This window comes from Alosa sapidissima, chromosome 8, assembly GCF_018492685.1.
Source record: "Alosa sapidissima isolate fAloSap1 chromosome 8, fAloSap1.pri, whole genome shotgun sequence".
In the NCBI taxonomy this organism is placed as follows: Eukaryota; Metazoa; Chordata; class Actinopteri; order Clupeiformes; family Clupeidae; genus Alosa; species Alosa sapidissima.
Window position 1 is genome coordinate 8,304,331 of NC_055964.1, and position 27,949 is coordinate 8,332,279.

General features: G+C 42.8%; 2 protein-coding genes across 5 annotated transcripts; both read right to left on the bottom strand.

Annotated features, from left to right (window-relative positions):
- Window positions 1-4,401: 4,401 nt before the first annotated feature.
- On the bottom strand, window positions 4,402-27,924 carry zgc:162952 (PKc_LIMK_like_unk domain-containing protein). Of its 4 annotated transcripts, XM_042101705.1 has the most exons (10): window positions 25,068-26,208; window positions 24,409-24,519; window positions 14,658-14,851; window positions 13,755-13,876; window positions 11,846-11,894; window positions 11,313-11,462; window positions 7,657-7,824; window positions 7,330-7,413; window positions 6,888-6,974; window positions 4,402-6,494 (listed from the first exon to the last, which is right to left on the bottom strand). In XM_042101705.1, the coding sequence occupies exons 2-10, from the start codon at window positions 24,437-24,439 to the stop codon at window positions 6,396-6,398; spliced, it is 984 nt and encodes a 327-aa protein (XP_041957639.1). In that variant the 5' UTR covers window positions 24,440-24,519; window positions 25,068-26,208; the 3' UTR covers window positions 4,402-6,395. The 4 variants fall into 4 exon arrangements, with proteins under 4 accessions (XP_041957639.1, XP_041957636.1, XP_041957638.1 ...); XM_042101702.1 differs by lacking the exons at window positions 4,402-6,494; window positions 6,888-6,974 and adding an exon at window positions 26,474-26,559 and having other exon boundaries at window positions 7,017-7,413; window positions 25,068-26,278; XM_042101704.1 differs by lacking the exons at window positions 4,402-6,494; window positions 6,888-6,974; window positions 24,409-24,519; window positions 25,068-26,208 and adding an exon at window positions 27,725-27,924 and having other exon boundaries at window positions 7,017-7,413.
- b3galt8 (beta-1,3-galactosyltransferase 8) lies at window positions 26,282-27,725 on the bottom strand. The gene has a single exon (XM_042101706.1). It carries the CDS (start codon window positions 27,652-27,654, stop codon window positions 26,683-26,685), a length of 972 nt encoding a protein of 323 aa, XP_041957640.1. The 5' UTR covers window positions 27,655-27,725; the 3' UTR covers window positions 26,282-26,682.
- Window positions 27,925-27,949: the final 25 nt, after the last annotated feature.

Consider the following 27,949-nt stretch of genomic DNA (forward strand, 5'->3'; position numbering starts at 1 on the left):
CTAAATTAAGTTATTTTTAATTATGCATGGTTTACTTTTTATACAATTCGTAGGCTGGAATGCCTCGTGGCTAGCCTGACGTAGTCATACTCAATTCTAGTTAGAATATGAGTCTGATACTGCTCCATTGGGACGTAATTATGGGGCGTGTTTCAACCGATACAGGGGGGGAATGCCTCTACACTGAATTGGATAGACCTAACCAATCAGAGCAACAAAATAGCTTACCGTAAGGTGTAGGAAGAAAACACACGAACCATCCTTCTTTTCCACAAATGCCTTAACATTGTTTTCTGGTCTATTGTAAAAGTTAGTGCCGTCAACTCCTAGCCTACAACACTCATTAGCGAAATCTAAGAGATACGTAGTAGGGTAGGCTATTAGGAAAAAAACTGATCGCCTATATCCCCTCTGTTAAAAATAATTCTGTTGAACACTGATATGCTACAAACATGTTAAACAGCTGGGAAAGGCTGTCGCAAATCCCTCGAACAGGTGGTCAATCAGAGATTTCAAACGAACGAGGGAACATGTCGCAATGCAACAGCGCTGTTTTCCCTTGATGAAAGTGAAACCATGAGTTTTCCCACATGTCAACTTTGGCCAAAGTTTTCAGAAATAATCGTTTTCAGTAATAAAACCTAGTTAAATAATATGCATTTTCCATATGGGCTCTTAAAAGCCATGTATCCTTCTAGCCACAGCATTATTGTTTCAAACATAAGCCTAATCTCAGATGACGTGATAGACCAGGCGCTGTTGCTCACCTGTCCATCATCGTAAAGCCTGATTTGATTGGTCCGCCTGATCTAGGGCGAGCATACTTGCTCCACAATGGAGCAATGCCAGACCGAACTTCCCGACCTTAAATGTTGTAGGCGGGACTAAGTTCGGAATGGCACCCAGGCTACCTCGCGGCAACAATTGTGTTTACATGTAGTAGCCTACTGCTTCAGCCTTCAGCTAGTGATGGGTAGCTTGAGAGCAACGTGTTGGAGACCCATGGTGTATAAGTTAACGAGACAAGGGCTTTATGCCCCTGGTGTGTAATTTATTGTCTTTAATTATATTTAGGCTATTTTTGTTCGGAACGAACAACAACGAAACAAGATCAATAGCTTTTTCTTTATTTGTCATATGATGCATAAAAAACCACAATATACACATCTTTTCATAGGCTCCTCAAGAAATATAGCCTAGAAATCTAGACGCACCCTAGCAGGAGCAAATGTAATTTGCAGCCAGGGTAGTCTAGCAACTCTCCATTGACTTCATAGACAGTAAAAGAAAGGTGGACTTGCGATCTGGAAAAAGGAAACTTCTATCAGGCCAATCACATCACGCAACGGTTCCGAGTGAATTTCCTGCTACTTGAAAACAAAGAAGATGGATGCTGCTGCTGGCGAACAGCGGTCTTTGAATCGCGACTCGAGTTAAGCTTTTTTTAAATTGGCAAAAGTTTGATCAACTAGCCAACTAGCTCCGCTGGTGGGAAAATGCATGGGACTCATGAGTTGTAGCGCTATCCTATTGTGCAAAGGAAATTTGAAAGACAACTGTTTATCCCGCCCCTCGGATTGAGCAGTGCCTATGGTAAGTTCCCAGACCCTACATCTTGATGTGAGTCTGGCTTGTCAGGCTACAAGAAATATGCACTGAATGACGTTTGGCTGGAGCCGCCGGATAGGTAGCCGCCCACCAACATGTACGTGCATGAGATCTCGTGCCCAATAGCTACGGACTTTCGTGCACGGAGCTGGTTCCAAATGCTCCATGCGGTGCCGTACTTGAAAATGGCGTATGCTAACATCCCGAAGCTAATCTGCACGCTCTTGACCCCCTGGTCCAGCCTATGTAATCGCATTGATCGGGGATTTATTTCCTACTTCGACTAACCTTTGCAGCCCCCAATCTACAAACCAACGAATTGTACATTTTGAAAGTGTACAGAGAGGTTATAACAACACCTGATACTGGAGGAAGGGAATCTTCCACGCCCACTGATTTGACGCTATGGAACACGAAGTAAGAATATTCCCTTCCTTTAGAAGCAGGTCTTGTTATAACCTCTCCTTGGTTTGTCTGTAGGGACATTCACCACACTACCACAGAAGTCTAAAAATATTTTGAGCATTGTCAATGGTATAACAGTGTTTGTTTTTTGACATGCTAGCTTGCCCTACAGACTTCCATTGTAGACCATTTCATTGCTAATGCAAACATCGGTCTTGCTCAAAACTCCACAAATTAATGTAATTTTGCTCTCAACCAAAGGTTTGTACTTTATATCTACCGTATAGAGTGTCATACCTTGTAAATAGTCAATAAAACATTTGCAATATGTTTGTAAGTGACTTAAAACTACTCTTGTAAGTAATTTACTAATGTTATCTATTATAGTAAATAGATAACAAACCATATATTAATACTTAGTAAATGGTTAGTTGCTACCACCATTCACCACTGCCACATCAAAATGAATGTCATCCCCTGTCGTCGCCCTTTTATTGGGTTGTTGGAAACACTGATAAATGGAGAGAGGCCAGACTAGTGTCTCAGTCAGATGCAAATGAATGCAGATACTAGGTGGGAGGGGCCAGGCTAGTAACAGGTAACATGCAAAATAAAAGTATATCTCTACTTTGGCAGGTAATATAGACCTACCACATTTGCATTTGTATTTGGCAAAAATGATTTGATTATTATAATCAAATATCCCTCTGAACCTTGAAGTATTAAAAAAACAGTGACATCTACTGGACACTGTACTATTGTGGTGAAGGCCACATGGGATGTATGCATCAGTAAATATACAAATATTATAATTAGGATCTCATGCTGTGGATTCAATATTCTATAACATCTGAGTGGGATGCTGGTGACAGACATATGACCGTGACTGACTGAACTTCATCTGCTCAGACTGATGACTTGGCAGGTCACCACTGGGTACAGAAAGCCTTTGTTCAGAAAGCCTCTGGGTGCTGATTGTGCATAGCAGGAGACTGAGTGCAATCATAGTTCAACATGATGTAGCACCACAGCACAAAGCTCAGTTTGGGCTTTTGCAGGAGCTGTCAATCAGAAACCACAGCAGGGGAGAGGAACCTCACCACTGCCTATCAAGCTGTTACCTGTGCAGCAACATTAACAACCTGCTGCCAAACAAGTTCATGAACACAACATAATTACAATGTAAAACACAAAAAATCTCTCATATACACCTCTCTCTTTGTCAGTGGTTTTAACACAACAAAGGTTCATAATTAAAATATCATGAATCAAAAGCTAAGAGCATTGCTTAATAAAAGCCTTCATCTAAAACCAGCTGTGATGGGGGGGGGGGAAATGATGTCAGACAAAACCCTGTGAAGAAAAGTAGTCTTTCCTGAATAATTCATTAGATTCTGTTTATCACTTTTATTATGGGTGCAGACAGGATTGTGTAAACACTCACTAAATAGACCTGCTAAATTTTTCACCATCTGTTTAGACCTTTCACATTGCCCTCTCAGACAGAGACAAAGAGAGAGAGAGAGAGAGATGCGACCATCCATCTCCACAGATAAACAGCTCTGACAGAGCATCTGTCTCTCATGGAGAGGTGCAAAGACATCAAAGACTCCATAACACTCAATATTTAATACACACATTTCACTCCAACACACAATGGCCTCAGGGTGTATATTAACTTTTTACATGGAGTTAATATCATACTTTATGGATCTATTTAAGCAGTGCCATAAGCCCCAAATAAAAGAAAACCTTGTAGCCTACATTTAGTATTTTACAGTGGGCAATTAAAAAAAAACTTGTGTCATAACAACTACGGGCATTCATTAAAGGTTCAGAGTGAGGTTCACCAACACTTGCTAATCAGTTTATATAACACACCGCATTGTTCCGTCAGTTTAATGGAAATGATGACGCAGGGCCTTTGGTTAATAAGCGCATCGCATCCTTCACAACTGGGAGTCTGCTCTAGCCTGGAGTGGCCCAGCAGCAGCGGCTTCAAAGACAACGAGGCCCCTCAGAAAACGCGATTAGCCTACCATGAGGGAGGAGAGCACGCCAAACACCGATAGTTGCCAGGTAACCAGAAATGAAAGCGCGACGTGGCTAATGAAGACAGATGTGCTACTGTAGCCTCTAAAGCCTGTACCTTCACATCAATCACCACACAAACGGTGCGCTTAGACGCCATGCCACAGCTGCAGCACAAACAGTGGCAGATAAGGAGCTTACTTTGTTAATGAGTGATGTATGTAATGGGATCTTTTGACAGCTCCAAGTATGATGTAATGATTTATGATTTGTTGGGTAGTTGTTGAGTTATGTGTGGTCTGTTTGTCATTTAGAGTCTGAGAAGTTGAAAATTGTTTGTAAATAACAACAGGTGTATTCAAATAGATACTTTAATACAATGTTTACTTACATATAAAAACCACAGTCACAGATAACTAAATACTAAACAAACCTTAAATAAACAAAAGAAACATCTAAAATACACAAGTGTTTTGAAGTATAAACATAATTAGTAAGACAACACAGGTGAAGATGTGTATTGTGACGTGTCAATCTATACTAAATAATTTTTAAACAACATAACTAGAAACTGCAAAGCAGATTGCTTTAAAAACCTAAATGCTCACCAGCTCTTTCAAGACAAGCAGATTATTAGAACTACAAGATAAGGACTTATCTCATAAGTAGTACTACTTTCAAAGTCCAGAAAATGTAGGTTTATGAATATAACCTCTGTGAATTTGACTGAAAGAGAACTTGTAAAGCCTCTGGTCTTGTGAAATATTGATTAATTCTTTTCAGAAGAAGGGCGTTTAGCAGAGGTAAAATAAGTCAACGGTTTGAGCTGATTTTATTAATTCCCTTGTGGAGTGTTTCATAAACAACTGTGGGCTATGTACACACTGCCAAACGCAAAGCAATTCTGGTATGTTTTTTAAAGAGTAAGGCAGATGTCTACACAGTATGTATAATGAGCACCAGTAGTACCAAATGTAACAGTATGAAATTTGCACAGAACAACCTGGCATGTAACAAATATTAGACTAACTCCATTGGACTTACATTTCAATTAAATAATGTTCACAAATGATCTCATCCTTACAGTCAGTTCAGTCTCAAATAGTATACGGTATATGCATCAACACTGTAATATGATATTAGAACAGGATAATGACCAGTCTTGTAACTGACCCTTACCCAGTGACTTACACAGTGCTGAGAGTGGAGTGTGCTGGTGTTTACGTATTAAAAAGGCACAACTGTCAGAGGACTATCTAAACAGGACGGAATAAGATGGCTGGAGCAACCCATCTACTCATGTATGGTTGTAGGAATATTGTTGTACAGGGGATGTACGCATGTATGTATCGTGTGTGTGTGTGTGTGTGTGTGTGTGTGTGTGTGTGTGTGTGTGTGTGTGTGTGTGCTCGTGCCAATTTTCAACTTGGCTCATGCCAAGTGAATTGAATCTGACACAACATGTTCGCCTACAGTCTGGTTTGAAAAATAAATGTCTACTGTATGTGCTTTAAGAGTGGACATGAATATCACCAAATCATCAAAACACGTACATTCCTGACTATTCTAAACAAATCAATATACATGGCGTGACTATGGAGTTCCTCTACATGTCTGTTTTTTACATCAGTCCTGATAAAAACAAGTCCTTCAAATAAAGCTGTAACATTGTGGTCATAAAGAAATCTTCTTTTAAAATAAATATAATATTCAGATATAATTTATCATATCAAAACACTGATGTACACACTCACACAGGTGCACAGACACACACATCCACAAACACACTTGGACACAGACCCACTCACTAAATACCACACACACTTCAATGCACTCACGCCTTGTTACAGGATGATTTTTTCAAGACCCGTAATTACAAGGATCGATAGGTGATCCAAAGGTGAAAGTGTAGTCATCTTTTCATATCTATTTATATGTTATTCTGTGGTTAATCACAACAATAAAAAAGATTTAAACTAAATATACAGAAAAAAGATGTTCTTCACCAGTGTAATTTTACACAAGCAATACGAAAGAGAAGTAAGCATCATACAGTCTCTGCTCCAAGTTTTGCTCTCACCATTCACTTCTCTCTTCATGCTGACTTCAGATAACTACCTCTAGGGGGTGCTGTTGACCGTATCCCAACAACAGTTAGTGACTGTGAGGTGTAGGGCAGGTCCACCAGCTCTTCAGTCCCTCTGGTGGATCGTCAACACCAGCCTCGTGTGACTGCCTCCTTATGTGGTGCAGCTCGTCCTCTACGTGGTGCTTGTGTCTAGAGGGTAACATATTAGCATCTGAGGTCACTACAGTCCATCTGGAGGGTGGATGCCACCTCTGGCACCCCTTCAGCCTGTGGTCAGCTCGTGAGGGGGCTCCAGAGTCTCCGCGATCTCCCCTAACTCGTCCAGGACCTCTGTAAACGACGGCCGCCGGAAAGACTCCAGCTGAGGGTGGAAAGGTGGACAATGGAAAAAGTTTGTATAAGAGGCTGTTTGTGTTTGTAGTAGATGTGCAGAGGTCATGCTGCTGTTCCAGCTTCCTATACACTACACACACTCATTTGACTGCACTTCTTAGATTTGACTCCACTTCTACATTTGGTAATGCATTTAGTTATCAATGGAAAAGCATTTACAGATGCGCCTAGCCTGGATTTTAGCTCAGTGAATCAACAAATGAATGAATAAATAAATAAATAAATAAATGAAATTTAGGAGATCAAGGGAAAGGATTTTGTGACATCTGATCTAAAAAGTTCCACCCATTAAGCTGTGTGCATGTTATGAAATGGTGTTTCCTGGTCTGCAGCTCTGGCTCTGGCTCTCTCCGCCACTCACCAGACAACAGCTGGCAGCCAGCTCCAGAACACGCTGGGGGCATCCGCTCGCCAGCTTCCTGAACGCTGATATGTCCAGGCCATAATCCTAACACACACACCCACACACACACACACACACACACACACAAACACACACACACAAATAAAGAGAGAGATGGGGTACATTAGGTATCAACTGGTGACAGCAAAGTGCAAACTGCCATAATCCATAGAAAAATTGAATTACAAAAAGACTGCATCACTTGTATAACACAGTGGGTGTGGACAGCAGTGTGTGAGTGTGGGTGTGTTTTGAGGGATGAATATTCACTCTGTCTGTCTCTCTTTCCCTCTATGTGTAAGTGTGTGTGTGTGTGTGTGTGTATGCGTATGCACCTCCAGGCATTTGATTGCATGCGCATGAGTGTGAGTGAGTTAGGTGCGGGGAGCAAATCTAATACTTGTGTTCTGGGAAGGATTTCTGGGTCCGCTGGGATTCTTGCCAGGATCTCACACAGCACAATCCCAAAGGAGAACACGTCCACCTGGCAACAACATCGCACACACCGCTTCAGCTAGAGCCTCCATGGATAGATAAACAAAACACTAACAAACCAATATGTAATACCCTGTTCTATGACTAAGTTATTATTAGCTATCTAGATTATAATGATTATTAACAAAGTTCTAATTTAATATTGAATGTTTTATTGACACCCAACTATGATCATGCATCTTGTGCCCCTGGTTGAGGTGGTACTGGTAGCATTCTTTGCTGTGTCACACACCTTGCGGTCATATGGTTCCCCACGCAACATCTCGGGCGCCATCCAGAAGGCAGAGCCCACCAATGACAACTTCCTGTCCTTGGCAGGAAGTTCCACCACTTCCCTGGCCAGGCCAAAGTCTGTAACCAAGGCCTCCCTGCCTCGCGCTGTCACTCGGATAAGGCAGTTCTGTGAACAATAACAAAACAGAAAAATAAAAAAATCCATGGAAAATGAGTTAATTAATGGTCACTTTACAGGACAGTTGAACAAGCACAGTTGACAACATTAACATTAATGTTTTTAAGTGCCATGGCACTATCAGGATTTCCTTGTATTGACTATCATTTCCTCTCAGCAGTTTTCTTTATAACAGGAGCCCCTCCTTTCCTGTGAGATAATGCCTTCACATGTACTGTTACATGTCTGCCAGTAGAGGGCAGTGCAACCCAACACTAGGACAAGTCTGACCAAGTCTGCTTTCAGGATATTTTTAGGCATGTTAGTTTGGGTAGCAACTCTAAGGACTTTATGAGGCACTTGCACAAGTGATGGACAAACATAGCTGAGAAAATGTTCCCAGGACCCATTCTGATGTTGTTTAACCTTAAAGTAATTACTGCATGTGTGAATCCATTCCAAACAAAAAAAAGTCAGTCAAGACAAATATGCAGCTATAGCTATAGAATGTTAGGAGGTAAATTGGGAGAGGTGAACAAGAAAAGGAACGAGTTTTTCTTAAAGGAAGGGGAAGCTAAGCTGGATGATGTGTTTGTTTATGCTTATGTTTGTGTTTCATAGCAGCTTACATTATATTTGAACTAAAGACCAAACAAAACACCTCCCTTCAGTGCTCCCCGAGAAACTTTACACAGTATTTTGTTATTGTTTTGGAGGACAGGCTGCCCCCACTTTGTTTGTTTCCAGTATGCGGAGGCAGGACTGTGTAAAAGCGTTTTTTGTACAGTGTTCTCAGAGAATGGAGAGCTACTCGTTTGGGAGAAGATTTCACTGAATGTAACTAAAAGTGTTACACATTAGAAATTGCTTGGCATCGCTTACCCTACTTTTAAGAGGCTCATTACTGTTGTACCGATGAAAATACAATCATTAATATTTACTGCTTGAGATGAAAACAACAATACATATAGAGAACAATGGACATGTTCTTGAAGTTGCAACAGACAGAACTGTAACACTTGAATTCCAAAGCATTTTAAGTAATACAATGCTGCCTGGTTTACAAACTAACTAACATTATGAAGTCATGATTAATTTATACAGATTGACTGCTGGATGTTTTTTTTTTAACAACGGGTTGTAATGAGGCCTTCTATCATCGCTGCCTCTTATGCTCTGAATAATTGAATCTTTGCCCAGGCCAATGTAGATAGCATGACAAAGCACATTATAGAGGCTGCATTGTGCTCAGTCATCTGCAGACTGAGCTTTGAAACTTTATACAGCCTGTACACGTCTGTGACACAATCTTAAAGGGTGGTGAAGCAGGTGGAATGACCGTCAGTAGGGGAGTGAAAACTGTGTGAGAGAGAGAGAGAGAAAGATAATAAAGAGAGACTGTAAGGAAGTCAGTAGGACGGAAAGAGAGAAAAAAAGGATCAGTAAACTATTAACAACAACACATTACGGCACATTTCTGTAGCGCTTTGTGTAGATACCTAAGATCTTTGTAAAAACAAAAAAAAAGCAAAAACTACAAAATTCATCGGAGGACAAATGAGAAATAAAAATGAGAAGACTAGGTTGAGGGAGGAGTAAGGTTGAATGCTAGACTTAGACAAAGAGGGAGATGTAAACCTTGACATAAAAGCGTGCAGGTATGCAGACAGTCACGTGGCCTGTTACATAAGGCGACGGCCGCACTCCGGGAACCAAAACTGCTGATGGCTGCAGCCTCGGCTCTGCCGGTTCGGCCCAACGCCCTGCATCTGGATCGCATTAGACCCCGAGCGCTGGGCACCGCCACGCCACACCGCAAGCGGCTCCCGCCCCGCCGCCCGGCTTTTTCCATGCAGGAGCCTTTGATTACAGAGTCCCGGCGTCTTGGGAACGCTCCAGCCTCTTGGCCCCAACCACTAAATTTAGCACAAAGGCCCAAACGGAGCGCCAGAGCACGGCAGGAGTTCCTGGAAGGGTCCGGGATGAAACTAGGATATGGGAATTAAGTGGGACTGGATCTCTATATGCGCACCGAACCAAGTGAGCCGTCACTGTGAGTGGACTATCAACAAGTGGTCCAACAAAACAAACTATAGGTTACACTACTGTGCTAGAGTTGCAACTACCACATTTGGGCGTTACTTAGTCCGAATGGCATATTTAGAAAAAGATTTCTCTAAATCCAGTATTTCAAATGGTTTCTGGTATGAGTTGGAATTGGCAGTTCCTTTGTATAAATGAACCATACGATCCAAACTGTTTTGGAACCATGGGAAATGGCCCTATCGGCTGGCACAATAGGTCTGGTTCATGGGAAATTGCTGTCCTAATTACATACATATGCTTTGCTAATCCACCACATGCACTTCACTTAGGTTCACTTCATTTATATGCAGTTGGTGCACACCACACCAATAGGGTATGCCATGGTGTATTTGCATGCAAAGTTAAGGCTCCATTGTGACTGGGAACAGAGCTTGACATTTATCTTCTCTGGCGTTAATGTCCAAGCCAGAGTCAGTCACTTCTTCTCCCGTTGGGCAAAATAAGAGAGAGTTGTTTTATTCATTTTTTTCAGACAGCGCAATCAGTTGATGGAAAACCTGTTTGTAATTGCGCAAGAGTGTGTTCTTCTGTGGAAAGCACATCATCATTTATTTCACAGACAAATCAGCTGTCTGCTAACCAGTTGCCAGTGAAAATGTCAACGGGCAGGACGTTAGTGGCGTCATTAGGTTTCCTTTCAGCCTATTGTGGCAGTGATGGGGGGGCGGGGGGGTGGGGTGGGGGGCTGTGTGGAGGAACGGAGGCCTCTGTGACAACTACAACTTCCCCCTCCCAGACCATGAATGAACACTTCCCATGGCCTGCACCAGACAGTTGCTGTTGTTGTTGTTATTACGTATGTGTGTCTGCGTGTGTGTGTATGTGTATGCATGTGTGTATGTGTCCTTGTGTCTGTGTTTTCAGCAAGCAGCCATGCAGAGTCTAGCCATGTCTATAAGAAGTCTGTATGCAGTATTCTTCATGCTGGTGAGAAACAATAAGTCCCATGAGATACATAGAGTGCATCAACATGACAATGGGCTACAACTATGCTGGGTCTCCTCTCAGCCCTGCTTCAGGAGGCTTGGAGAGCATTCATGTGAAGCCTAGCAACCAGCATTCTCACATGTCTAGTGCTTTCCTCACTTGTGTCCCTGTTGGGAAGATGGGTGCGGCATTCACATAACCGCGTACAACCCAGTCACCCACCCACTTTATGGCTGGTAATGAAGTTTTCTAGGAGAGTCTATTCTACTCTGGGAGAGTCAATCATTTATTTGATACATTCGTTTTCTTTATGGAAAAAAATACGAGAGTTATCTTTCACACACACACACACACACACACACACACACACACACACACACACACACACACACACACACATACGAACACACATGCTTGAACTTGAGACAGTGTAAAATGGCAGAGCAAAATGTCCTCTTCCTTACTTTTGAGTTGAGGTCTCTGTGGTAGATGTTCTTGTAGTGCAGGTAGATCATGCCTCGGGTGATGTCCGAGGCTAGGTCCACCTTCTCTCTCCAGCAGAGCGGCACGTCCTTCCTGGCCAGCAGCTCCTCTAGACAGCCTCCGCTCACATACTGAAAAGAGACAGCAACTTTTGTGGCCTACGCATCTCTTGTCCATGACAACAACACGAGCAGCTTGCACGGTGCCGACTCAGAGATCACATAGCTACCGCGTCAACGAGTGCTCTTACACCTGAAATGCTCTCACAAGCATGAATACAAACACTTAACCAAAACAGTGCCCACTCGCATATGGCAGAGATAGCGTCACCACAGTAGTTTCTCATAGCAATTCACAAACAATGACAACACAATAACTTGGACCGCACCATGCCTCTCTCTCCGATAAAGTGTTCCAGTGCTATTAGAAAAGCTCTGGGCTGAGAGGATTTTAAAAGCACCATTTACTGTGTGAAGTAGATTATGAAGACAAACAATGGTGGAGGCAAACTCACCTCCAGAATTGGGTAGAGTTTATCTTCTTTGACACAGATCCCAAGATACCTAAGGGTTGGGGAAAGGGAGATTTGGTGGTTAGTTGGATTAAAGATTTTGGCATTATGTCTACCAATCTGAAATTAAACTGTAATTGTTAACAGTTCACCACACATATAATACAACCTTTAATGTTGATCGCTGAACAAATCATAAGGCTAAGAGTTCATAATCTAACTACAAATAAATCTATTGAACTGGTGTAATAGAAGCTTGACATACATTTGAATGTCATTGCTTAGCAAATACAACATTAAATAAAAAGGCTTTTCCTTGAAGTTCAATTTAAAACCTCGTAATGTGTTTATTCACATCTGTGAACTTTGCTCGTGCCTTCAAATGTCTTGACCTCAAAGAGGTGGTTTCTACAAACACGTGAGTGTGTATGAGTGTATGTTAGTGTGGGGTGTGAGGTCAGTGATTTCTTTCAACTCTTTTTTCTGAGCATGCCTGTTACAGTCCATTTGATATGGGCTTGCCTTGACCTTCTATAAAACTTTGGAAAAATAGATTACCCCGAGATTGCCAAGAGAAATGCACTGCTGACCACTGTTGCGTAATGCCAGTATTACAGAATATTGCACAGTAGCTGCCCTCTCGACCATGTTACTCATTTCAGTTCTTGAATGATACTCCACATGTCCTCACTAGGGATGTAACGGTGTGAAAATTTAACCTCACGGTTATAGTGACCAAAATTATCACGGTTTTCGGTATTATCACGGTATTTCTAAAAGTGTGTTCAATATGTTCAGAAACCACTGATAGGCCTACACAAGCTAAAATAGTTTCAAAAAGTGTCCCGTTCACTTTTTTCTTCATGTTTAATTGGCTATGTGCTTATAGCTTAACTTACCCTACCATAACTTGGAGTTTGCTATTTCTGTTATTTGGATGCAAAGAGTCAGACCAAAGTAAGCGTTCAAAATAAAACTTTAGGCTACTGTATTCTCCTGATAACATGAGTGGAATGGATTTAATGTGGACGCGAACATAAAAAGACGCAGAGTGGCTACATGATACAGTGCACATTTTGCGGTGAAAAAGTTCTGCCTTTTAAAACCAGGTGTAGCCTAATCCGAATCGTAGTTAAAACCATCAATTAGACAACAGAATCAGTAGGGTACCAGTTTTGTTCCATTGTACCAGGCCTACTGTATGTCAAAAGCAGGCTCGGATGAAGCTGGGAAGGATTAAACACACGGTTTCCACACCGCGGTAATCAACAGTGATAATCATGATATTTGAAATGAAAACGGTAATTATTATCGTCAACATTTTTATCGCGGTTTACCATTATACCGGTAATCGTTACATCCCTAGTCCTCACACAAAAAACTAAACACCAACTAAACGCTTCGCAGAGCTTTAGGCCCAGACTACACCAGGTCCGCAAGTGAAGCGCTCTGTTCACTGTTTAAACATTGTTTTAGAAGACTGCTGCCATTCAAGGTACGCGCGGCTATTACGTCTGTTGTAAGCAGTTCCAATGATTAATATGAAAATATGAATATGTAAAAATATGAATATGAAAACTTTATTATCCACAGATGTAAACATTTTCCTTTGGTTTCACCAAGAGTACAAGGGAGACAGGACATTAAAAAACAGTACATAGCCAAGACGACAAGACAGACAATACAGACAATATATTTAATAGAAAAGGACATTACAAAGGTTGCATCTACAAGAAGTAAAATAAATAAATAAATAAATAAATAGATAGATAAATATATAGCAGAATTATAGTGGAAGCTAACTGTTGCAGCAGATGCTCCGCAAACAAAATGTTTCAGTTACGTGACCGGTGTTGCCTCCCTGTTAGTCTATGTAACTCTGCTGGGTGGTGGGAGATGGAGCTCAGCCTACCTGACGATGTTGGGGTGGGAGAGTTTCTGCAGCAGGCTGATCTCTCTCACAATGCTGTCCTGGTCCACGTCATTCTTGTAGATCTTCACCACCATCACCTTACGGGTGGTGTTGTGCATGACCTGCAGAAGAGGGGAGTCATATCAGCTACAAAACAGCAATTCCCATTTCAAAAGTTGAGGTCCTCCAAATAATTTCATATTGATAATTACACGGGTAGAAAAAGAGAAATAAACTATTTATATGATCACAAGATTTATATGACCCCCCCTCCCCTATCTCTCTCCCTGAATGTTTATGCAACACCCCCCCCCCCCACACACACACACACACACACACGCACACGCTCGCACATGTCAGGGTTGAACTCTAAAACTCCAGTGGTATGTCCTAATTAGGGGCCCAGCACAATGCATGCATTGTCCAGGGGTGATCAGAGTTGGCCATATGAAAACTCATTTGCACAAATGTATTCATAGCTATGGACCACATAACGAGAAGAACACATTTCTTGATATGCTCTGCTTGTTACTCTTGTTTAGGTTTGAAAAAGGACCATCATCAATACTTCTTTCAGTTTATTAACCAGCATGACTGAACAAGAGTCGCTTGCCTCATGAGGCATCATTTCCCACAAAACCTTCACCCTGAGAGAGAATATCATGGAAATGTTTTCCAAATAAACTCACAACATGACTGTGGTGGGCTGAGAAAATATTAATAACATATCATCATTTGACCACATCTCAGACCGAGATCCTAAACTTTCTCTCACTTTCTCTCTCTCTCACTTTCTCTTTCTCTCACTCTCTCTCTCTCTCTCTCTCTCTCTCTCCCAACCCCCAAGTCATGAGTTAGATACACTATGGTGTAACAGAGTAAAAGAATGTTTTTATTCTGGACCTTGTAAACTTTGGAGAAGAAGCCACTTCCGATGAGCTCGGCGGTGAAGTTCTCCCAGAACTCGAGCTTACGGACGGCGGTGCGGAGCTTCTGCCAGCGGTCCACCTGGTAGTAGGTGTCAGATGACTCCCCGTACAGAGCAGGGCTACTGGGCTCAGAGCTCACGTCCACTTCACACATCCTGGAGATCTCCGCTGCAGAGAGACCATGAGAACACATAAGTACGCATGCGCGCACACACACACACACACACACACACACACACACACACACACACACACACACACACACACACACACACACGCACACACACACACACACACACAAATAACAAATCAACACTCATGTCTATAACAAAACGCCATATTGAGCAATTAGCTGTGTGTGTTTTTTGCTTTCTAAACATAAGCTGATCAGAAAGCTCTAGTTGTTTGTTTGGTGGTTTTATAGCAAAGTTATTGAACACAAAAGTGGTCAGGAAATCTCTCGTGAAGAGAAAAGAGCAGAGTAGGCCACGTGGGCGCTTTGACTGGATGAAAGGGGAACACACACACAAAAGTGCAATTTCCAATCTCATGTGCGCTCAATGAGCCCCACCACAGCGACGACGACGACAACAAGAGCAACGAGAGAGCGAGCGAAACAAAAGGCTGAATAATGAGCCGCTCGAACGAGAGCGAGAGGTGGGCCGGTGGCGAGGGTGTGTGTGTGTGGGGGGGGAGCAGGCACTGGACAGCGGCGCTCAAGTGTGTTGTTTGTCAACTTCAATAAAGGCCGAGGCCTGTAAAGCACAGCAGCCTCCAGCCTCCGCCTATAATGGAGAGTTATTGATGAAACACGTCCGTGGAGCACGCTCACAGCGGTAAGACACTCACCGAGCGAAGGCAATTTGAAAGTAAAATGTGCCCTTTGTGAAGAGTTGCTGTTGTGTGTGTGAGAATGAGTGTTTGTGTGCATGTGTTATCATGATCTTATAATAAGGGTGACCAATTTATCGAAAGCCCTTTTCTAAAGCCCTTTTTCTCTTATCTTAATTAGGCAATGTATATTAGGTATATGTAACCTTCAGCAACAGAGAGGTCTTTCTTTCGCCTGTCATGTAAGACATTGCTGATCCTCTGAAGCAATGAAATGTACTTACTATAGGTCAATATGGTTCGCATTGGTTTACCTACATGGCCACATCGTTTATACAGGCTCTAAACTAGAAAATAGTAAGGGTGGAAACCCACAATGTTTTGTACAGAGAACTTTGGAATATGTAAAACGGTTTAACAGAAAGTTTTAACAGAGTTTATTTTCACAAAGGAAGGGGTTCTGTGAAGATTCTGTGTCAGTTTGCATGGTTACACTGTCTCATGTTAATATCTAGTACATGACAGTGGAGAATTTTATAGAGTAACACAATTTGCTGCCACGAGAAGGTCATAATTATGTGCATAATTCCTCTGGCGACTGAGGTAATGCAGTGCCAATTAACAGCAGGACAGGATATCTTCAATTACAGTCATTTCCTGTCTATTAACCGAGGTTTATAAATTGATTTTGCTACATTTCTTCAGCCATGATGTTAATACACAGGAGGGCTGTACATGGGAATACATTTCTCTCCTTCATCCTTCTTCTTTGATTAAAGCACTGATCTGATTCTAAATAATTGGGCTATCGGGCTCTGCGGTTAATACAAGGGTGCGGTCAATACACGTTTTTTTTTTCTTTTTCTTTTTTTAATGGAGCGCTAAGCGATGTTGGGTAACATGACGTCTGTTGACATTCAAACAAAACAGAGAGCTAGCTTGCCCCTCCCTACCCCTCTCTCTTGTGCAACTGAAACTCTCCTGAATGCGCATCTCGTCGGTGAATGGCTGGAAACGTTTGTTATGTTTTATGGTCCAGGCTGCACCAGGCTGTTTTTGGAGCCTGGGCTGTCTACAGAGACTGTGTTTTTTTACAGTGTATTCAGGGGACAGGTAGCTAGTGGATTGTGAGGAGATGTTTGCTATATGTGACAAAACATTTTTAGCTTAAAAACTGCATGACATCGCTTAGAGCACCTTTAACTTGTGTAAAACACCATTGTGGGATTTATATGTGATGCGACTAATACACTAGAAATGACTGTATTCAAAGCACAAAGGGTCGTTGGCCTTACATAATCGGAGTCTAACTAGAGATAAAAGTGGACACCATTTGCTTCATTACATGTTACAGTTAGGATTTGTTCTCATGTGTCACGAGAAAACTCATGCTGAGTCATGCTGACACACACCCAAGGCATGTTTGGTTACCGTGTCAACTGTGGGGTCCTTTTCCAAAGACCCTAATCAGGCTGTGATAGTGGCACTCAAAATCACAGAGATCCTATCAAACGTTAAACATGTGACGTGTGCATGACGTGGCATCCAGAGGAACCCGGGACTGTGGTGAGTGACCACACCAGGGCGCTGGCATGCACCTCAGCGGTAGTGGGCACATCTTTTCTAGGGCACAGGTCACAAGATAAGAGCTCATTTGCAGCATAGGAATTTCCTATAAACTGCATCTCAGTTTAGTGTGCTCCTGTGCACTTGTAATTAGTCATGCTACAGAGTGCTGACTACAAAGAACACATCTGAACTATATGCAGCGGCAGTGTTCCAGTATTATGACAGGTGCCACAATTGAGCAACTGAGGTATATTTCAGCATCTTCTGGTGGGAAGTCAGTTGTCACCGACTTCCGACTTTTCATGAGGAGACTGGTTTGGAGTGGAGATGGGTGGGGGTTGGGGGGGGGGGGGTACTGTGGGTTTCTAGGTCAGGGTCTGCTGTCAGTGGCCAATGTGTGATGCCAGGGTTAAGCACAGACTGACACGCTGACACAATTGGCTCGGCCTCGTCGATCAAGGGGGGATTCATGCCCGTGCCGTCGCTCGTGAGGAGAGAAAGAGTACACACACGATGCCTTTGTCTTCCACTCTCTCTCTCTCTCTCCTTCTCTCTCCCCAGCAAAACCAGACAATCACTACACTTTCAGACCACCAGCATCAACCCCCCCCCCCCCCCCCCCCCCCCCATTCTAACCAATCAGAGAAAATGCTTATAGCGCAGCCTTCCTCCGAGTACTTCCTTATACTCTCCCCCTGTTCTAACACTACAGCAAACCAATACTCAGTCTGCCCCATAGCCCTGTCTCTCTGTGCACAGTAGACATTAGACATTACATTGATGCTCTTTAAAAGAGACGACAATAACACCAGTGTCTTCTAGGCTGGTGGCTAGAGCCAGGTTAGACACTGCTTTGTTTGCCTTTGGATGAAAGAGGAAGTCGGTATTCACACCTTCATGGCAGTTAATCATTCTGCTGGCAGGGGAGTTGCACAAATAATTCAGTTTGTGCATTGCTTTTTTTTTGTTTCCTTGCATCATTATATTTTAGTGTTATCTCCATGCAAATCAAATCTTTCCTGAGAATCTAATGCATAAGCAACAAACACTAGCAATTGCACTAGCATTTGTTCACAGCCCCTTAACCAAGGTTGAGTTCTTACGTCCAACGCAAGGGCCTGTTATCACAGCTAACAGAGAACCTGACCGACGACCGTACCCTTCACCTCGGAGGCTTTCTACTGAAAACCCTGTCAGAGCCCAGCCCAACTCTGATGCCCACACTGCAGATAAGGCCACATCACAGCGCCAACTCATCTGTGGAAAGAGCAAGGGTTCACAGCAGGGTGAGACTTGGTCAAGGCCCCTTAGTTTAACAGGTCTCCCACAGGAAGCAGACAAGATCTGAATAAAGTCTCGGTTCCTCAGAGAGAGAGAGAGAGAGAGAGAGAGAGAGAGAGAGAGAGAGAGAGAGAGAGAAAGAGAGAGAGAGAGAGAGAAAGACAGAGAGCAAAGAGAGAGAGAGAGAGAGAGAGAGAAGAGAGAGAGAGAGAGAGAAAGAGAGAGAGAAAGAGAGAGAGAGAGAGAGAGAAAGACAGAGAGCAAAGAGAGAGAGAGAGAGAAAGAGAGAGAGAGACAGAGAGCAAAGAGAGAGTGAGAGAGAGCAAAGAGAGAGAGAGAGCGAGAGAGAGAGAGAGAGAGAGATGGAGGACAGATGCATGTTTGGGAGATTAGAGATGAGTTGAAGACTGCGGTCAATGCTGATGCTGATGATGTCTCGCAGGGCAGATGGACTAACATGGTCTCAGCAGAGAGAAGTCAGCGTCGTCGGAGGGACGATAAGTCCGTGTGACGTTCACACATGAAGGGGCAGCTCGTCCACTTCCTCTATGCTCTATGTCAACTTCACTGGAACTCCAATATCACCTAACACACGCACTTACCATGCACTTCCCCCTCATCCTTCCTCTACCCCTGTCTTCTTCTACCACAGGTCTCCTCTGCACTGAACTTTGAATGTCATTCCTCATTTTGTAAGTCACTTTGGGTAAAAGTGCTGAATGAAAAGATGTAAATGTAAATACCAGTATAGCAAAAAAACAGACGTATTCATTGATATGTGTTGCAAATTAATGATAAAATAAGTGCAAGTTAAACTAATCAGCTGATCGGCGTACAGTGGAAGGCCATGCGGTGAGTCTGATTATAAAAGGGCTGTAATGAGTCTGTTCCACAGTGCTCATAGTGCTAAGTGCTCTGTGCATTAGTGCAATACTTCTGAGTGCTTCCCCTTTAAAGGAAATCTAATGGCTTCATTGATCTTCATTTGGAGACGGGCTGCGGAGACAAGTGACCACAGCCCGTGGCACAGGATCCCTGACGCTGCTTAATTCTACACTTTGGTTTGGGAGCAGCAGACACCCCACCAGAGATGTGTGTGCTCCCATCTGATCAATGGCACAGATTTGTTATGATCTGACGGGAAACAGCCCCTACATGCTCTAAGATGGGAAGAAACCCAAAATCATTTCACAAGTTTCTATTTCACAACCAACAATGCTCTCTTATGTTATAAATTCATCACTACTTTGTTGTGACTGTCCACTCTGATCAACTTTGTTCTTTCAGTTCTGTATCTCCATATGCCCCATGAACTCCATATGTCACAGCCGAGAAAACATGTAAACAAGAAATATGCATAAGAGCTGAAGAGAGAGAGGGTGGGAGAGAAGGGGGGGGGGGAGAGGGAAGATAAATACTTACTGATTTCAATAATACAAGGATCACCTCACCACCACATAGGAAATAGGAAAGATTTATGTCTACATACCGCCAGCAAATTCTGCTATACCAACTTGATCTCACGTCCAGGGTATTTAGACTACCAGTTCAGCACAGATAGAAACAGACAAGAGCACAGCAATTCTCAGTTTGGCTGTTCTTGGTGTTGCATCACTCAACACTGAACAATGCAGCAGGGTCGTGCCACTACACTGCAATATAGCAGATCAATCTGGCCCATCCTGAGGCCATGGCTCTGACAGTCCCTTCACCTCTGACGTCTCTGTCTGATGCGTACACACACACACACACACACACACACACACACACACACACACACACACATCACCAGAACATGCGAGTGGCCTCGGTCATTTACACGGCACACACTGTTCTCTGTCCTCACTGCAAACTCAATGCGGCCACTCAGTCTCATAATTTAAGGGTAGTACGGACAACCCACTGGCTTGGCCCCAGATAATGAACAGAACATGACGCATGGTCAGCGAAAATGCAATCACACAGGTCAAGCAGCACATGAATGGTCGTGTCAAGCATAGTGTGGCATATTAGATAAGCAGGCCAAATGGAGAAGTGGTTGTGAGTGAGACAAATAAACTCTTTTATAGTAATGCATCGCAGAAATATGCACTCTATTTTCGGTCATTTTAAACATTCATAGAAACTTTGTGCAATGCAAAATTCATGGCATCCTGGGAAATTGAGTTTTTTACTTTTTCTTTTTTAAATGTAGTACCACACAAACTAGACTACTGCCTGAAGAGACATGCACTTTCGAGCAGCTGTGGACTGTTCCCAACCTTACATCACAGCAGCACATTCATACAGTGACTCTATGATCGCCTCCTGTAATCTGCAGCCCCGAGGCCGAGCTCATTTATTTGCACTTCCGTGTCCTTAGATAATCACCTAATGGATTAATCGTGCCTATAAAATGACCTTGAGGTCTGAGCCAGTGTTGACTCAGTATCACAACGCAAATATCAGTGTGCTGTTGTTGATTGACTCCACAAAAATCCCAGATCAGAGGAGTGGATTGCCAACATTCTCTCTCTCTCTTTCTCTCACTCTCTCTGTTCATGTGTTCCCCCTCACATTCTCTCTCTCTTTTTATCTCTCTCTTTCTCTCACTCTCTCTGTTCGTCTGTGTTCCCCCTCACATTCTCTCCCACTCTGATTCCACAGGCAGGCCAAAAAAGTGGGCAGTGTGGAATCTGTGAAGAGAGGCATCTTGTAAACAGTGCCTGTGTGATTTGCAACTCGAAAGGCTTGATCCCCAGGAACAATCTAGTCCCAAAGTCAACAATCCAAATGAGAAAGACCTACTACACGACTTGGCTTCCATGTGTCAGACAAGCCCCAGGACAGAGAGAATGTGTGGCATATGCCAGGATGTTCATTTCCAGAGCACAGCAGTGGTGGTCTGACATGCAGGGTTAGACAGAGAGAGACAGGGTATGACAGGGTAACCATACTCTATGTGTATGTACGTATGTATGTATAGAATTGAATTCAAATCCTGCACCTTATTAGCTTAATTCTATGATCCAGTTTTATGCCCTGGACCCTAGGCAATGTACATAGGTGTGCATTGTCTGTGTTCTGGGAATGACGGTGTTTGTGTGGTGGAGCTTTAAGTCAATCAGGACTCCAGTGTCAGGGCACATTGGCTGCATCAGGGATGGAGCCTACCTGTCTGAGACCCTCAATCACAGGGGCTGCGCCAGAAATTGAGTTTAGTGCCACTAACACAGGAACACGTCTGTCTTGTATCACAGATAGTTCCCAGAAGAACCGTCCACGTTCCTTCGCCATCATTGCAACTGGAGATGATATAACCTCAGGCATTTCGAGTGCTAACATATTCATACAGTCTTAAAAAAGGACCAAGAGAGGAGTTATGATGGTTTGACAAAAATAGACTTATCATGCCCTGGACATGGTTTTGCCATTAATCCACAGAGGTAGCATGCAAAGAAAGAGGAAATGGTTTGAATCTGGTGAATAATTCAGAAGGAAATCTTAGATCTCTTTGTGGGTTGGTAACATTATCCATTTGAGCCACTGTGCCGCTTTGATTGAGAATGCAATGGATGGTCCACAGAGGAGAGAAAGTGAGATATCATAGGAGAGGGTTGTCCATTACCTAGAGTATGGTCTAGTGATCATGACAAGAGCACTTCATCTAAAGTTTCTTTTCAATGTCTTGCTGATGTTAATGGACTCAACCATGAGAAAGAACAGTCATGATTTACTTCACTGTAGACAAGGCTGATGGCAGTTAAATTGAGTTTTAAATGGTCTACAGATTAATCAGTCATGAAAAAAACATAAATCTATAACCCTGTCTCAATCTTTGCGGCACACAACCTCTTTAGTACATTCCTGCCCGTTTCAGTGGAGACAGTCATTCTGAAAGGTCCAGGTCTGGCAGCAGTTTTGTTGGTGCAAGTGCTGGCAGGGAAAACAGCTTTACTCATCAGGGTTCAATTGTGCGCTAAATGCTTTCCGCTAGCATAATGACTTTTCTAAACAACCCACCGTTTGTTAAGGCCGAGCGTGAGGTTAGAAACAGGCAGATACGGACTCCACTCAGATCAAAGTAATCAGATCAAAGCCAAGACCAGGATGCACTTAGCATTTTTTAACCAACTTCAATAGGCAATCTTCCATTTAGCAAGAATGTGAATCATTTCATGCTGCTTATAATCTGGCACTGAATTTCCATGATCAGTCACTCGCCAGTATAGTTGTATTTGTAGTTAGCTTATGCCTATCTAAGTAATTAACACCTGCCTGACATGTTAACGTATGCCTGACTCAGAATGGGAAGATCCGTGGAGTGAAGTGAGCGACGCATGGCTGCACTTCAGCACAAGAAGGGAGGTGTGCTTGTCGGAAAAAAGGATCTACATCTCCCTGACTGTCCAGGAAAGCACCACCCTTGCTGTCAGGACAAAGCCACTCTGGTTCTCTCATCGGGAGCACTCTTCTTCTGCCTGAGCCAAACTAAACATGCAACATCTGAGAGGATGTCAGGATGTTGTGTGTTTGAGTACAGATCGGTAGGGATGTGGTAGTGTTGTGGCTAAGGAACTTGGCCAGTGTGTAGTAGTCACCAGAAAAGTAATGGGTGTGATTCCTGGCTGCCACCGCCGTGCCCTTGAGCAAGGCACTTAACCCCTCTAGTTGCTCCAGGGAGACTGGCCCCTGTAGTTGGTATTTGTAAGTCGCTTTGGGTAAAATCGTCAGCTAAATGCATAACTAATTAAAATGAGTAAGTTCGGTCTGTGTGTGTGTGTGTGATCCTGCACACACTCGGCTTGTATGAGGAGGATGGGTGAACTTCAATCTGCTGATTATGTCCCTGACAAAACCCTGACGAGGGGAGTCATTAGGCTCTTCCACACCGATGACCACGTGTGCTCCGCTACACTGGCCCTGCGCACATAAACAGCCCCCACAATGGGGTACAAATACTGTGGTTCCCTTGGGTAGGTGCTACAAGTGACACAGGCCTCTGAGTTACACTCTACAGGGAGGCGGGTGCGCCAGAGTTCAGTGACCAATTACTACTGAGACCCTTCATTCATTAGGAAATATCTAGTGTCAGCTTTTGGACATGGCAGACTCGCTGGCGCAATTAGGCACTCATAACTAACAAATGCCATACCTGCACCAAAAACAAATCCGCTGCATTTGAATGAAGTTTGAGTGGATACATTTTTTTTTACATTACTTTGGCTGACGCATTTTTAACCAAAGTGACTAACAGTAAACAGTTTAAGTTTTTTATAACCAGTGTCACAAATTACCAAAAAACTGGAGCGAGGATGCCATAAATGCATGCAGTTCTGTTATATGTATTTACAGAGGTGTTAGTAGCCTATTGGTTGCCATGTAAATGTCAACCCCATCTTTCACTTACACTTACACCTCCCCACCCCCTCACCCACCAGACCACACAGAGGATGTGATAACAGGAAAACTCTCTGAGTCAACAATTCTCATCAAGGTTATCACTGCAAGACTGCTGACCTAACTGGTCTCAGTATCACTATAAAAATATCACTGGACTGGGCATCATTACACATGCACACTAAGGTGCATCATCATCATCATTATCATCATCATCAGCGTGCAATAGATGTGAGGGGGAGATGAGGAACACCAGCTCTTACAATCGTACACATAGCCTGTATTACGGCAAGCACACGTTTGCAGACAGGAAATTGAGACAGGAAATGCACAGTAGCGCACAGACAGAAGACAAAACCCACAAGGTGCGAGAAATGTGATGAAACAATGTGATTTCATCTTCACACTAACTTAGTCAATGCAACAGATGTAGAAACACATATGAAAACGAAACATGCAAAGCGTGATAAAGTTCTATGTGAATGGCAATCACAGAGTGCTAAAGCTCGACGAAGAGCAGAAATTTAGAGAAAAAGTGTTTGTAAGTCAGTAGGCTACAGCATTGTGCTAGAAGGCAATATATTTCATCACAGGAGTTCAAATTTAAAGTAATTTAAAGTTTGTCCCCAAGCTTTAAGTTGGTATCCAAAAAGTGTCTTACTTACTCCACTGGTTTAATAAACTATTCATATGCATCTTGAAGGGGGTTGTCACTGCCTTCTTCTGAACAAAATGCCAAGACAAAGTCAGCAAACACCTATGGCTTAACACAGCAGCTAGGAGAGACAACACAAACAAATACACTAAGACACACATGCAAAAATGAGAAGCACCAAGCAACACATACACAACAACATGAAAAACAAACATACACTGCGCTGCAATATCAAAGGCACGTTGGGGTGATTGTGAATTAAGGAAAACAGGAAGGATGTTTTGGGTGCACCGGATTAGACGATGTTGCCCATTAAATTGAAGGGCCTCTACATGGGGTATCATATGTGCACAAAATCATAACGGTTTGAAAACGTTGTCAGCTAGCCTACAACAGATCAAGCTTTCCACATCACCCATCGATAACAGATACTTCTCGCCATATCGTAGCATCACTAAGGTAGGTTGATTTTTCCCCCTCAGACCAGATGGATGCATAAAATAGATGGTTAATTTGTTTCTAGAGGAAATTAGTCTAAAAGTAATAGGGAAATTATTAGAAAAATCACAAAGTTACGCTTAAATATAGTTTCCTCCCATCACTTGATTATTTCCATAGAATGACTGAACAATGACACAAAATGTAGATACAACTTGCCAGAATACTTACAGCACCCGCTGAATCACGTCAGATCTAAAGGGTTAATGAGAGTGGTATGCAGACACCACTGTCAAAGCATTTCGCAGAATGGAGTTGTCAGAGCATAAAGTGGCATAACTCCTCCGTGTCTCCTAAGACGCCTCTTTCACTCTGCGCAGACTCTCTCAACTCTCCCTTTGCGCGCGCTCTTTCTCTCTCTCTCATAGCCTACTTGCCTGATCTGGTCATGCACAACGGGGGTTGTGACAAAATATCCTTGATGAAATGCATGTTTGATAGGTTGCCTTAGGAACCCATGTCAATTACGTCAAGTTAGTGCGCTTCAACTCCACCCACTACACACATAAAACCTAATAGCACAGCGAGGAGACCGTGAAGTGTGAAAGTATTTTACTGTGAAAGTTTTTACTAATTGTAGCGAACTATTTGTCACAATTAATGTAGCATGCAGTAGGCTACAATGAATGCACATATGTCTAAATTGACTTATGAAATGGAAGTTATTATTGTAAAATGACCAAAGCACGTCTGCACTACAGCCCATCGATAACACGAGTGGTGACAGTGTGACACCCCTCCACACACACACACACACTCCAAGCCCCTCGCACGTCCCTCTGTACTTCATGATAATAAACAAAGGAGGAATAGAAGAGGACATCCATGAAGCGAAGCGGGGGAGACGAGTAAACTCTCTCTGTGTCAGCCATCTGCTGAAGCAAGGGCTGACTGCAGTGTTAATGAATCATCGGTCTATTTCTGTCTCCGATACATCTCAAACTTTTCTGGGCGCGTTGCGTTTTTGAGGGCTTGGATCTTATCGGTTCATATTTTTACCACAGTGATACATTGAAGGAGAACTGAAGAATAAGTCGACAACAATAAGTCAATAACAAATAGTTCACAAGAAATCAGCAATCATTTTTCATAATGGGATACACTGAATAGCCGATTTCAAAGTAGGCCTAAACTAGGCTGTTTAGCCTAGCCACATATTGCCGTTTAAAATCATTTTCCAGTTTCACTTTACTAAGTAGGCTAGTAAAGGAGTAAAGGCCATAACTTGCAATTTCCTTGACGCTTAGTTGTGAGGTTGCCAACGCAAGTGAATTTCGCCATCTGCTGATGGCAGGATGCAACAACCACATCTTCTCCATGTAGGCCAATAATGCCAGGGGCTGGTTGGTGTTATGGCTACTCGGTTTAATGATGAGGCCACTCTGTACACATATCATATTATTTGGAAGTTAAGGCAAATAAAACAAGGCACTTATTTACACATTTGCATTTAAATACATATTGAGGTAGAATTATCCACAGGTCCCAAAGAGAAACTTAAATGCCTGACCACCATTCCGACATTTGGGATTGCAAAAGAGGTATTTGGATTGCATATCATAGAGAAACAAACTTACATGCTTAACCACCATTCCAGCATTTGGGAATGCAAAAGAGGTATTTGGATTGCATATCCTTAATTTGGATTCCCCTGTAATCAAACTTCACAAGGAAACAACAACTCTGAATAATAATAATAATAATTATTATTATTATAATAGTATTCAGTGTAATGCTACTTGAGTCATAAGTCACACAAGTCACAAACAGCTGTACATGCAGGCTATTAACATGTACCATTGTTTTTTTGAAAATCTGGCCAGTTTTTCAAGAGCTCAGATGGAGGAAAGTCTACAACTAGGACAAGTTTGGCAAAAGTACATCTGTCATAGTCCAGGTGACGTACTTCAAAGAGATTTCGCAGCCAAAACATGCTTCTGCCATATACAGGCCTGACACCCAGTATATTCAGACATAATCCCACATAGACATCTTCTAATGGAATTGGTCGCACAAATCTTGAAGCCATTGATATCTTTGCTGCAAGGTCTGCTGAGAAAACATACCCAGCCCCCGAAACATAGGGTGGAAATGAAGTATCTGGATAGATGTCTTTTGACAAATACCATTTGCTTTTTTCATCCCTACGAGGCATGCCATCATTGATGACTGAGCCAATGATGTAATTCTTTTTTGCAGGAAAAGGCAACATGTTGATGAGGTAATAAACATTTAAAAAAATATCTGCATCAATTTTCATAACATATGAGGCACTCTGGCAATAAGTGACAAGCCAGTTCATCATCATCATAGTCTTCACAGTCAGATTGTGATAGCTGTCCAAGAAGTCCATCAGAATGATGTCAGCATGCTTCAAGTTCTCTTCGGCCAGAGCGTTTATTGCATTCTCTCCCTCTTCTCCTTTCAAGACACCGACGAAAAAGAGTTTGACCATTTTGACGTTAGAGACCAAATCTCGCTGTCCCCACGAATTCCTAACGGCGTCCCTCGACCCGCTATCACCAGGTGCTACCGGAACCATCAATACCAGATCCGGATTGTGTTCACACGCTATAGGTTGGTTCAAGATGTATTCATAAGTTGACGGTGATACAACTTTGTACAAGTCCTCCGCAATCGGCGTGTGCCGACTGATTCTTTTTTCCTCGGAGTCATATACGATGTTCAAAAGGGTTTCCACTAAAAAAGCCATTAATCCAGCTAGGAGTAGATATTTTGCTAACCTATAATATCTCATTCTAAAATCTGTTTTCAGACAGCCTGTTAAGGTGGTGGAAAGAGCCAACTTGATTTCTCGTCTTTCTTACCAGAAACTCCTGATAGGGTACGGGTTGAAGTAGGCTACACCGGCCCGTCAAGCCACTCCCAGGTTTATAATGCTGGTTGTGGAGAATAAATACAATGCAGTCTTCCTACGTGATGCGTCATACCAGATAAGTCATCTGCGAACCACAGCCTATAGGCTCATTGTAGGATAGGCTATACGCTTTTACTGTGGTTTTTGACCAATCTGTTTTCTTAACCTTAGGCTA